This window comes from Oncorhynchus gorbuscha, linkage group LG23 (assembly GCF_021184085.1).
Source record: "Oncorhynchus gorbuscha isolate QuinsamMale2020 ecotype Even-year linkage group LG23, OgorEven_v1.0, whole genome shotgun sequence".
NCBI lineage: Eukaryota > Metazoa > Chordata > Actinopteri > Salmoniformes > Salmonidae > Oncorhynchus > Oncorhynchus gorbuscha.
In genome coordinates this window covers 46623960-46637148 of record NC_060195.1, presented here as the reverse complement: position 1 = coordinate 46637148, position 13189 = coordinate 46623960, and the positions used below count along the sequence as shown (strand labels likewise).

The window sequence follows — 13189 nt, the reverse complement described above, 5'->3', positions numbered from 1 at the left end:
GTACTGTTACGACTCCATGAGCTCTTCCTCCTTCCTGTACTGTTACGACTCCATGAGCTCTTCCTGTACTGTTACGACTCCATGAGCTCTTCCTGTACTGTTACGACTCCATGAGCTCTTCCTCCTTCCTGTACTGTTACGACTCCATGAGCTCTTCCTCCTTCCAGAAACGGCTGCAGACCAACGAGGAAGACCCACATGGAACTGGGACTTTTAGGGGTGAATCTCCCGTTGACTTCAAAGCTTGACTTGTTATGCTAAAGTCAAAGAGAGATGCAATTTTCCTCAAGTATAAGTAAATTTACTGACTTTCAAAAATATTCAAAGTATAAGTACTCGGAAAAGCTAGTCAATTACAGTAAGGAGAGTAGCTGCAATTAGTTACTTCACACCTCTGTCCAAATGGAACCCTAATCCCTTTATACTGCACTACTTGAAATGAGTCCTGGTCAAAATTAGTGCACTACATAGTCAACTGGGTGCCATTTGGGACTTCCTCATAGAGGTGTTTTTCCAGAGGGGCTCACTTCCAGATGCTGTGTGTCTAATGGAGATATGGCTAGTCTGTCTCCCTGAGATAGGCATTTTCTTTCCCTCTGCTCTGTGGAAGGGGAAGAGAGAGGTCAATGGCAAGTAACACATTTCCAGCCAGCTCTGCTTTTCCAGTAACACTCCAGATATCCCACTTAATTGTCATAATGTTTATGTTAATACTTGTTTCATTGCTCCATAGGTTTGTGACATATCTGTTGTTTCCATTTTTCTTATCCTGGTCCAAAAAAATGATTTACTAGGAAAGGTACATTACCTGAAGAAAGGTTGTGTGCTTGCTTCAGCTGTTCAAATGTAAGAAAGGATAAAAGTAAATAGTAAGTAGTATATCAAATAACAGTAGTGTTGCAAACACATTCATGAACAAATATTGTCTTTTTACAAGACAGGTTTATTCAAGGCAACTGAAATGCATGCCTCTATCACAGGAGGTTGGTGGCACCTTAATTCCATTCGCTCCGTTCCAACCATTATTGCGTCCCCTCAGCCGCCTCCACTGACCTGTATGTTTAAAAGATGTGATGCACGTGGGAACCAAACCCATCATGCTTCAACTGAGCTATCAGTGCCACTCGGTGCAGTTGTTATAGCAACCAAACATTGAGAATTAATAAAACTGGTGAACTCAGTTGGTACGTAGGTTCACAATTGCTCCAACTAGAGTGAGGATCAGTGAGAGTTGATTGGCTTCTCTCGGATAAGATCAGATAGTTGTTTATCGTGTAGGAGATCTCATAGTCAAACACTGGATGCCATTCAGAAATTACTATCAGCCCTGCCCTCCCAAACACAAACTCTAGAGCAGTGATTATTATTAACTCTGTTGAGAGGATGGTCAGGGGGCCGGAACAGAATTACAAATCATTTGTAGACTGAAAATTGACTGCAAGAAGCCCAAACCGATATAATGTTTGACTAAAACATAATCATTTCAAACGTTGCTTACATTTGTATACGATCACGTCTCTTTATTATGTGTGGGAATAATTTAAACAGATTTCATTAATTTACTTAAAATCACTTGGAGCTGATATCCTGGAGTTTTATGTCCAACAATGAAAATGTAAAAAAAAAATGTTTTTTTGCTCAGAAAACTTGGGAGGACCAAGTGAAACCATCCCTGGCCCAAATTCGACCCACTGACCGCCAGTTGGGGAACCCTGCTCTAAAGGTCAACCAATTCCGAGATGAGTCACACTCTTGGACACTCTTGGAGCGATACAGTACTTCAGATGGAATTCATAGGGGCTTGGATAGATACACATCCCTGCTTTTTGATCCTATTGAGAAAACCTATTGATCCCACATTTCCAACTTTCCCTTGAGTTATTTTAACTTGACAAGTGATCCAACATACGCCCCGTTGAAATCCAGAACACCTCCCAATGAGTGTCAAGGCGGTGACTAAGTCCTGTAGGGGAACTCCGCCTATGTCTATCACAGGAGGTTGGTGGCATCTTAATTAGGGAGGACACGCTCGTGTTAATGGCTGGAGCGGAATGAGTGGAATGGTATCAAATACATCAAACACATGGTTTGGTGCCATTCCATTCGCTCCGCTCCAGACATTATTATGAGCCGTCCTCTCCTCCGCACCCTCTACTGATGTCTATGGCATGACCTCCTATTCTTTCTTCATTGGTAGAGGATGCTTTGTTACTCTCCATGCTGGCTAATTTCCTGTTCTGGCTGTGGGTTATTTGTCTCATTTCCAGGATTTGTTGGGAGTTTCCATGTCGAGCGTTTGCTTTTTATCCTCCCCCCTCTGTGATGGAAATACCCATCAGACCCTGGGGTGGCAGATACTATAAATCTGAGACTAGAAGTACACTGAGCAGAGGTCCATATTGTTCAGTCATTTGTCCCTGGACTCCTTGTCTTATCAAGGTTTTAGCCCCTCGGAAGGCATGTGTTTCATGAGCCGTCTCCACACGGTTGAAAGATGTCAGAAATCGGTGAACTCCCCCCCTAGACTTATTTATACTGGGTTTACGTATGTACAGCTGGAGCAACTAAATTCCCCGGCAGATGTTGCAACTGTCAACTGATTTCTCACAGATGCACACACTTCAGTGAACAGTGGAACTAAAACCTGGTCTCCAGGGAGGTGTAAAGTGGCAATCATATCAAATTAATTCAATGAATTTGCATCTAGAATATGATGTACTGTAGATATAATAATATAACACCCCACAGTTTTAATGCTTTATTTGCTATAAGCATGTACGGGCCTGATTAAATGAGAAGAGATCATACATGCTTATGATAACTGCATTATAATGGATTGTCATTGATAACGTGCTGACTGGTTCGTTCATATTTACCTTTGTCCTCACAAATAATCAGCATATCTTTTACACTTCTGCTACTCTCTGTTCATCATATATGCATAGTCACTTTAACCATATCTACATGTACATACTACCTCAATCAGCCTGCCTAACCGGTGTCTGTATGTTGCCTCGCTACCTTTATAGCCTCGCTACTGTATATAGCCTGTCTTTTTACTGTTGTTTTGTTTCTTTACTTACCTATTGTTCACCTAATACCTATTTTTGCAATATTGGTTAGAGCCTATAAGTAAGCATTTCACTGTAAGGTGAATACACCTGTTGTATTCGGCGCACGTGACAAATAAACTTTGATTTGATTTGATCGTTGCTTTATTCGATGAGCTACGGACTTGTGCCTATTTATGGATTATGGACAAACCCTTTTGGTTTTCTTAAAGTTCCCCCCTCCACCACTATACCCTCAGATGGTAATTGAAAGCAAAACTAATCCGCTCCATTCCCTCTACCCAAGGGATGTAGGCTGGGGGTTCTCCCATCATGACACAATGACCCGTGCCTCCACCTCCCCTGTGACTCACCAAGTAACAACATTAACCACAAACACCCATGTGATTTCACTAAAATCATACCAGCCAGTTTCTACTGCTAACCGTGTAGTCTTAAAGTGTAAGGGGTGCGTAACTGGTGGCAGGGAAGTCAGTCGCAGGGGAGCAGAACTAGGTAATAGCCGAAGCAGTTTAATTGTAAAACCAACGGCATAACGAAATAAACAAACATGGGTACAAAACCCGACGCGCACCAGTAACATGTGCACAAGCACTTACTAATAAACAATTCCACACAAAGTCATGGGGGGGGAACAGAGGGTTAAATACACAACAATAAATTAGGAATATTGAAACCAGGTGTGTAGGAAAACAAGACAAAACAAATGGAAAATGAAAAATGAAAAATTGATTGACGGTGGCTAGAAGACCAGTGACGCCGACCACCAAACACCGCCTGAACAAGGAGAGGAAACGACTTCGGTGGAAGTTGCGACATGAAGGGTACTGGCAATTCTGAGCAAATGTCTGAATTTTTCTCCAGAAATCCTTACCATAACACGGCATCAAACATGTGTGATATATATATATATATATATTTGTTTCTCATGCGCAATTGGGTCTCATCACAAAATATCATCATCTGGAAGCCCAGTTACCAAAGCAATCACTTGCTCAAACAGATGAGAGCCACTTGTATGTTAACATTTCCAAATCAAGTGAGGTGTTAATGGTTCCCAGTATATTCCAACACAGTACATGCTTTGTAAGGACAAGCCAAAAAGTAGAAAGTGTACACTAGTTACTAGTGTGACAAATCATCAAAACAGTGTAGTCAATATGGTTATACTGTCAGTATGGGGAATATGATGGCTGTCAGCTTTTTTGTCAAATGGTGAAACTATATGTCTACATTGTTTGATTAACTGTTATCAACTGACAAATAATAGGACCTATTTTAGGCTCTCCACATAGAGAGAGCTTGGCACTGTTTATATAAGGGAGGACCACGCCCATCCTCTGGACCCACCCCCTCCTCTGACTTTTCACAGTGATAGCCTCATGAATCCCTCAGACAAAGCATGCCAGCCACAAGGGTCTTACACTGCCTCCTAAGATCCATATATAAACCAGCACACTAGAGCACACAGATATATAGCAGACTCAAGGTCATAGTGAGGTTTTACTTCAGTGGGTCTGAGGACACTTGTTGGAAAAGCGTTTCTGAACTTGGCACCACACAACACAGCTTTTGGACAAAATGGCACTACGACAGAACTCCGACAAAGACCCGACTATTGAACTCTTCATAAAGGTCAGTATTGTGTTTAGTTTAGTATTGTTTTTCCTTTAGTTTAGAATAAAAATAATAAGAATTTGTATTAATTCTAACATACCGCCTATGAATGTCTACTATTTCAACAATATGTAAAAAGATGTCAATTATGTGATGATTGAAACACAGACAAACATACCTCAAAAGTGTTTCATGTGAAAGCAAATGAAATGTACAAAATCAAGCTGTAATGTAAGCTTCAGGTACGTCAGCCATAGCCTCTGTTTCAAATAAGGGCTCAATACTTGTAGTGTTGTGTTCAGGATTGGTAAAAACTGGAATGTGACCAAGATTTGTAGTTCACTTATCAGCCCTCAGCATTGTAGAGGGTCAGAGATCTTCATTATGGGCACCATCAATTCAATGGTTGGCACTCAATGAACGGTCGTCATCTAGGGTTACGTAAAGCCTTGGAGGCTGGTGCGTGTGTGTGTGTGCGTGCGTGCGTGTGTGTGCATGTGCGTGTGCATGTGTGTGTGTGTGTGTGTGTGTGTGTGTGTGTGTGTGTGTGTGTGTGTGTGTGTGTGTGTGTGTGTGTGTGTGTGTGTGTGTGTGTGTGTGTGTGTGTGTGTGTGTGTGTCAGAGCATACACTCCTCAGTGACAGTGAGAGTGTCCTTTATCCCTGGGTAATGACGCCAGATACTGGAGGCCACCTTATCACCACACGCCCAGGAGGTGATGGCAGGACGCTGGAGACCCCTGGCCCCCGATGAGACAGACACGCCCACACACTGACACATATGCACATGCTCTATTACACATACGCACATTCACACAAAAATATCAAATAAGAAGACACATACACACGTATGTTTCTATGTGAAGTCATATCCCAGAAACGTAATCCACCCCTTCGGCGCCAGATCCCCCCTTTTCCTCATGAGGGGACACGTCAAATCTCAGGGTGTTTGTTCTGCAACTCTGGGTATGTCCATGTATCCCTACTTCCTTTGGAGGGGGAGCCGAAGGGCGTCTGTGAGACAAAGATTTTTGGTAAAAGGGAGGTGAAGCCACGGTGCATTCGGAAAGCATTCAGACCCCTTGACCTTTTTACATTTTGTTACGTTACGGCCTTATTGTAAAATGGATGACTTTATATATATATATATATATATATACACACAATATCCCATAACGACAAAGCAAAAACGTTTTTTTATAGTTCATATTTACATAAGTATTCATACCCTTTACTCAGTACTTTGTTGAAGCAACTTTGGCAGTGATTAAAGCTTGGCATACCTGTATTTGGGGAGTTTCTCACCTTCTTCTCTGCAGATCCTCTCAAGCTCAGGTCAGGTTGTGTGGGGAGCGTTGGTTGCTTAAAACACACACACACACACACACACAAAATCAAATTGCATACAACAGTGAGTGAACAATTCAGTTTGTTTCTCAATTACCAGAGGCCGTTATCTACCGTTATCTTCCTCTCCAACACAATGTCTGCTTTTTCTATCAAGTAGCAGCTCCTAAAATACCCCAGCCACTCCCACCACTACAAGTGTGTATATTTGTGTCTTTTGTCATGACATGAGATTAATATGAATTGCATGAAAGGGTTGGAGATCAGGACTTACTGTAAGGATAACATGGACAATGTCAACATAAAGCTATTGGAATTTGGAAAGGGCACTTTCTTACTTGTGACCATGAGTCTTCTGTGTTTGAGGCAGTTATCGTATATTGCTGTCTATGAAATATACTACTGGTAAACTAGCCTGGTCCGGGATATGCTAATATTGTCTTGCCAACTTTATTATTTTACCTTTATCTAACTAGGCAAGTCAGTTAAGAACAAATTCTTATTTTCAATGACGGCCTAGGAACAGCGTGGCAGGGTAGCCTAGTGGTTAGAGTGTTGGACTAGTAACCGGAAGGTTGTGAGTTCAAACACCTGAGCTGAAAAGGTACAAATCTGTTGTTCTGCCCCTGAACAGGCAGTTAACCCACTGTTCCTAGGCTGTCATTGAAAATAAGAATTTGTTCTTAACTGACTTGCCTGGTTAAAAAAAAGATTTTAAAAACAGTGGGTTAACTGCCTTGTTCAGGGGCAGAATGACAGATTTTTAACTTTTCAGCTTGGGGATTCAACGCTCTAACCACTAGGCTACCCTACCGCCCCAACTCCCTTGGTATGACAATGACCAAAGGAATTGGCAATACAGCACAAACAGAACCAGGCTATAACCAAACCTAAACCCAATTATTAATGCTGCTTGTCCTTCAGGCTGGCCACGATGGAGAGAACGTGGGCAACTGCCCATTCTGCCAGAGACTCTTCATGGTCCTGTGGCTGAAAGGAGTCAAGTTTACCGTCACCACCGTCGACATGAGGAAGTGAGCCCCCCGCCTCCCACCCTTCCACTTCCTGTGCATCTGTTTAAAGATCCCCTTACACAGGGTCATGTCTAGATTATGTAAAATTGACTTCCAAAATGTAATTATTTAGCATTTTAGCTAACCTTAACCCCAACCGTTTCCCTAATCTTAACCTAATTAACCTAACTTGCTATATTAATTCTCCTAACCAACTGCATGAGTTGTCCTAACCTGCTACGAAAAGTTCATTTTGACATAAACAGTATCCCTTCTAGACAAAACCCCCACTCACGCAGGGCTCTATTAAGAGTTGAGGGAGAACAAGGATGTTTTTCACAAACCAAACCGTTTAATAAGGAAAAAGTAACACTCAATGGGGTGTGATACAGAGAGGGGATAGAGGGCTGTGCTTGCAAGGCTAAAGCAATAGCAGAATGGTCTGTATGTTATTGAACAAACATATTTTCTTAATCTAAACCGTGTGAATTTCTCAGGCCCATTACCAGTGAGCTAATAAGATCAGGAAACGTTGAAAGGATGCTGATAACTGAGTGATTAAGAAAACACACAACATGCACCCTTTGAGCTAGCCACTCCCATGCCAGTGTGTTTTACTTCCTGAATCATGGGCATTGTTGGAATCATTCATCAAGAATGCCAACACTGGATTTTTGACATGGCTTGATAACCATTGTGTTCATTGTGATTGTGTCGCTGAATGATCGACATCGTATCTATTGATATAAAGCTGGAAGGATCACATATATGACCCTGTCTACTCCCTTTCTCCCTCCCCTTTACCCACCTCTCCACCCAACCCTGCCCTGGTACACTCTAGGAAGCCAGCAGAGCTGAAGGATTTGGCACCAGGGACCAACCCTCCGTTCCTCCTGTACAACGGAACCCTCAAGACAGACTTTATCAAGATCGAGGAGTTTCTGGAGCAAACACTGGCCCCACCCAGGTATAGAGTTATTATATTAAAGAAAGTGAAATGCACTGACCTTCTTCAAAACAAATTCATACTCAGGCTCATCTCATCTCCCTCCCTTCAGGTATCCACACCTTAGCCCAGTCAACAAAGAGTCCTTTGACGTGGGTGCGGACATTTTCGCGAAGTTCTCCGCTTTCATCAAGAACAACCCAGCCAACACTACTTGTATGTGAAGTTACAGTCAGTCCACATTAATCTATTAGACCATGTCTTATGAGGCAATGGAAAATACATACTCAACGGGAATACACGCTATGGGCGTATGCCTTCATGAAATGCTGGTTTGATGCGAATGTTAGGGACCAGACCATGCCTACTCCTGGCCATGAAAAGCAGGCTCAATGGAGAATCTCAATTGAAAGCGCTTTTTCAACCCAATATATAAACTTAATCTGGGTCTGGGAAAGGTGCCCATAAGGAACACCTCTAAAGCTATAGATATATAATATATGTCTGATATACATACCTGTGTTTCTCTCAATCCATAGTCCAAGAGAAGGCGCTGCTCCGGGAGTTCAAGCGGCTGGATCTCTACCTGAACTCCCCCGTCCCAGAAGAGATTGACCACAACTCCAGAGAAATCATCACCCTCTCCAAGAGAAAGTTCCTGGATGGCGACCATCTCACCCTGGCAGATTGCAACCTGCTGCCCAAGCTGCATGTCATCAAGGTGAGACAAATAGGTCCATACATAAACGGTTTACAATACGAATTTGATTATTTTCTGGTATTAGGCATGTCTTATGAAGTGTAGAACACAACCTACGCAATGACAGGGTCCGTCCTTACTTTCTAATCCTGAGAGAAGTGTAACTTAATTTTTAACCATTGGGAATAAACATTCTCCGTCCTTGTTCTCCAGTCTTCATTATTTAAATAGTGTAACATGACTATTATGGTTTATAGTGTCTCACAATTCAACAGTTTTCCCATGTATTCTGTTTTATATGATAGATTGCTGCCAAGAAGTACTGTGACTTTGACATCCCGGCGCAGTTCACCGGTGTTTGGAGGTACCTGAACAATGCCTACGATAGGGAGGAGTTCAGTCAGACCTGCCCTGCCAACATCGAGATCGAGAAGGCTTACCTGGACGTGACCAATAAGAGGCTGTAAATCTATAACCAACTTTTAACCAACCATTACACAACATGTCCTCTTTTACTATTACCTTACATGGAAATGGTAACTCATTTCTCAGGCCACAGCAATCATTATCAAAGTATCTCAAGTCAATCCTGCATCAGGATGCCTTTGAAATCGATAGGCATTCTAGGAATCAAATCAGTACAGAAGTTCACACCCGCTTAATTAAAGTGCATTATGTTAAAAAGTGCATTATTTACTAAATGCCTTGTGTTTTACAGACAATTGACTAATAGGCTGCTACAGTAACTAAGGTCTATGTATGGTGTTTATTTAAAGTAATTATACTGCCAATTCCCATTATATGCCACACTAAATAGGCCAAGTGTGCAATTTGACTGTTTATCTAATTAAGTGTTTCTTTGTCCATAGTGTAAATAATTTAATTTTTTTTCTCCACCTGAACACCCATAAAATTAGAATGTATAAGACCATAAGAGTGTATTCTAATTATGTTTATGTGTGATTGAATGTAGTGATATAAAATCTATTTTAGCAGTTGCTCATGATTACCATAAAGAATGGTCAATTATCATGTAAATAAGTTTAGGTTAAATGTTTTACCATAATACATTACACCTGCCTGATTCTAGTTTTTTCAAACTATGATGTGAACTAAAATAAAATCTATTTCATGAGTCTGACCCTCGAGTGTGTGTGTGTGTGTGTGTGTGTAAATCTCTAGGACTCTGCTACTCCCTTGTGGGTGTATAAAGGAAACACAGAAACCATTGCTGATCATGTCAAAGAAATCCATATATACTGTATGTAGTCATATCTGATTTATGTTGCATGATTACCCTAAATATTTATCTACTGTGCATTTCTAAATTTGTCAATTTAAATAAGTTGACAGCTAATTTGTGTTTAATCCTTAAATCTATTGACACACCCGTGCGGCAATCGAAGGAACATAATTACTAACGTAAATATCCCCATCAAAATGGGTCTGTTTAATAAGCTAGAGATCTCTTTTTGCCTGGGCTGTGTCTCAATCCACCAATATCGGCCTTCCACATCTGCAGTGGATGGTGGCCGAGCTACTGTACAGCAGTGTTTGTCAGACCATAAGACCTCCCGAAAAATCGGTCTTGTGAAATCGTCTGCAGCATCCGACCGGTTTGGCCTATAAAACTATTATGACCACTCTAGAGAAAGGGGAGACACTCACAAAGGGGTTTTACATTTTGCTCTACGACCTCCATGTGTCACTGGACTCGTCTGAATTCGGTAACACTGAGATGCCAACTTCTGTCTGTTGCGTCCGATCCGTTTAAGCTACAAACTTATTTGAAAAGAGGAGACTCTCACGATGGTTGTAAGGTACAAATGGAAGTATTGTTGTAGTTTGTGACCAAACAAATAAGGGGTTAAATATGTACACATATCCTGAGCTTTTTATTATCTCCTAGACATACGACAGACACTTCAAAACCTCATTCCCTTATGATACATTTTTTACTGTCTTAGACTAATGTTGTTGACTTCTTTTCGCTTCCAAGCACTGGTTCTAGGCATGTGCGCTGTGTATTTGTGTAGAAATGTATATGCAATCTGACACAGTGTTGGTGTCAAAAACAAAGTTGTTCCATTCAATCCACATTATACTGTATATTTCATTTTATTGTCAGCCAGCCTCAATGCAAGGCCATTTTCAACTGGATTAAAAAATATATTTCCTACCAATCATTTACTCTAGGTTTCTATGTATGAACAATGTACCCATTGTCTTGGGGCTGTAATTTGAATATTTAATAAGGGACACAGCTTGGGGTGAGGGTGGTGAGAAGGTGTTCTTGTCCAGGTATCGTCAAAAATGATCTTGTTCTCCTCCAGCACACAGCTTCTAGTTTGTCACACAGTATTTCCAGAAGCAAGCTATCCAGGGAAGAAAGAGAAAGATAAAGACAAATGTAAAGATTATGTGCATCAGTTCTGCTTTCATGAGTCCTATCATATCCTGTTTGTATCCTGCAATGCTATAGTTACTCCATCTGACCTTCCACAGAACAATCCTTAGTTAAACATCCTTACCAAACACTTCCATTTGCAAATATGCCGGCATAAATTAATTTTCTTCTGTTGTTGACGCAACACTGTGTTTTTGATTGTCCTCAGCAAACATCTGTTCTTACTATGTACATAAGGAACATAAAGAAAGGTATGGCAACGGAGTCGGTCCAGGATAACGTTCTTCTTTTACTCACCTCTCTTGTTGGTTTTCGGCAAATTCTGCTCAGACCGAAGGAAGCCCTGAGAGCGAAGCTTGTCGGCTGCAGCGAGCTTCAACACCACCGCCTTCAGATCATCAACCTAAAAAAAGCACAATACATTTTATGACACGTGGAGCAAAATAGAACAGGACAGAATATAATGGCTTTTCCTAGAGGGTTCTTCTGTATTACATATTCAATAAAAATGTCTAACACTTACCATGTTGACAAATTTATCCTGCTGCACAGAATCTTTAGCTCCTGATGGAAAATTGAGAACATAAACCCAATTCAATATAGAACTAATCATGTTACATGGGTGACTAGCTGTTGAGAATAAAACCAATTGTGCTTTTTGATTAACATATGGCAAAGAGTTATGGGATATCAGAACATTCATGTCCAATCCTTGGTGTCTTGATTCTAGGTTTCGTCTCTTCTCACCTGCTTTATTCCATGTACCCCTGGCGCCACTGCGCTGTATCAGGAGAGGGTAGAGATTCTTCACCTCTCTCTGGTCAGTCAGCTCAGCATTCTCTCCATCCTCCATCTCTGCCACCAACTTCTGGATCAGCTCTGCTCAGGCATAACAGCTCTCAATTATCAAACCGTATTATCACCATCATCAATACTGAGACCCACGCCATTGCTGAAAGTTCCAGTGAACCCAATGATGTCACCCTAATCCAGACTCGAACCCTGAACTTAACAGTCAAAATAGCTATTGCCTTCAATGTTCTCAGAGGAAAATCTATCCCCTTTGCCATCTACGGGAGACCTACATGGTTATAGAAAACTCTGTCAACAGACAAAGAATTTCAGAGTTCAACATTGCCCTCACTGCATTGTGCATAGGGATCTAAGAATGAATATCAGAAACCTGAACACTATCAATTCCACCAAGAAAAGATGAGACCTTAAGTGTCTCATAAGGTTCAGCAAGACATGCCCTAAAATAGAACATTATAGACAGACTATTCAGAAATGATCAAATCAAGGGAAATTTTCCCTACACCACAGATTCTCTTGCATACCTTCTTGAGGTTCCAAGCTTGTGTCTGGATACAGTGGTAGAGCATGCGTCCGTCTGGCAGAGCAAATAACAGCCAAAATGTAGAACAGTGCTAAGGACAGCATGATGACAATAGCTTAGGTGGCTCTGGACTGTACTATCTTACCCTGACTGGGAACTTCACTTTTATATCTTCCTCAACCATCCATCATGACGGGATCAATACATTATCATGTCACCCAGTCTCAGTCTAAATGGTTTTGATGTAATGGCCCCATCGTCATAGACACAATTCGGGGATTCTGTCAATGTATCTAGGGCCTATCTCTGCTTGTTCAGAGGGCCCTAACAAATGTTTACTCTCCAATAGCAATCAGAGGCCAGTCAGCATCCTCAGATTCTATATGTCTGACTAACACCATTTTCTTGTTCTAATGGGTTGTTCATCCCATCACAGACAACATGATTCACTGTTCTAATCACAGCCCCTTCTACGCACAGACTGTTTCTTTTCTTCTTTTCTTCTCTTACCCTTGTAGTCATACACTCTCACAAAAAAAGGCTATGGTTAGGGTACAGTATTGTTCCTTGTGGTACAAATAGATCAGAATACACAATGTACCCTCAGAGATACACATATAGTCTTGTACTGTTTAGGGTAGGCCTACATATGCGAATAATCTAGTATAATGGTACATTTCTGTACAATCATAACACACACAAAAAACAAATGGATCATTATCATATGTCCCAGCATGCTCTATTGCAGGTTGA

General features: G+C 41.3%; 2 protein-coding genes across 2 annotated transcripts; one reads left to right on the top strand and one right to left on the bottom strand.

The window, feature by feature from the left end:
• The first annotated feature begins 4459 nt into the window (after nucleotides 1–4459).
• clic2 (chloride intracellular channel 2) lies at nucleotides 4460–9834 on the top strand. The gene is made up of 6 exons (XM_046324472.1): nucleotides 4460–4706; nucleotides 6959–7068; nucleotides 7889–8014; nucleotides 8106–8209; nucleotides 8533–8714; nucleotides 8999–9834. The coding sequence occupies exons 1-6, from the start codon at nucleotides 4653–4655 to the stop codon at nucleotides 9158–9160; spliced, it is 738 nt and encodes a 245-aa protein (XP_046180428.1). The 5' UTR covers nucleotides 4460–4652; the 3' UTR covers nucleotides 9161–9834.
• A 961-nt stretch (nucleotides 9835–10795) lies between these two features.
• On the bottom strand, nucleotides 10796–12540 carry urp1 (urotensin-related peptide 1). Its single transcript, XM_046324473.1, has 5 exons — nucleotides 12438–12540; nucleotides 11848–11979; nucleotides 11624–11664; nucleotides 11398–11503; nucleotides 10796–11068 (listed from the first exon to the last, which is right to left on the bottom strand). Exons 1-5 carry the CDS (start codon nucleotides 12538–12540, stop codon nucleotides 11037–11039), a joined length of 414 nt encoding a protein of 137 aa, XP_046180429.1. The 3' UTR covers nucleotides 10796–11036.
• Nucleotides 12541–13189: the final 649 nt, after the last annotated feature.

Bases quoted from the DNA above. Each gene is read 5' to 3' on its own strand.
- clic2 (XM_046324472.1), top strand. From the start codon at position 4,653: ATGGCACTACGACAGAACTCCGACAAAGACCCGACTATTGAACTCTTC. The intron at 7,069-7,888 runs GTGAGCCCCCCG...GGTACACTCTAG, and splicing joins ACCACCGTCGACATGAGGAA to GAAGCCAGCAGAGCTGAAGG. The intron at 8,715-8,998 runs GTGAGACAAATA...TTTATATGATAG, and splicing joins CCAAGCTGCATGTCATCAAG to ATTGCTGCCAAGAAGTACTG.
- urp1 (XM_046324473.1), bottom strand. From the start codon at position 12,540: ATGCTGTCCTTAGCACTGTTCTACATTTTGGCTGTTATTTGCTCTGCC. The intron at 11,980-12,437 runs GTATGCAAGAGA...ATGCCTGAGCAG, and splicing joins AAGCTTGGAACCTCAAGAAG to AGCTGATCCAGAAGTTGGTG. The intron at 11,069-11,397 runs GTGAGTAAAAGA...TTCCCTGGATAG, and splicing joins GCCGAAAACCAACAAGAGAG to CTTGCTTCTGGAAATACTGT.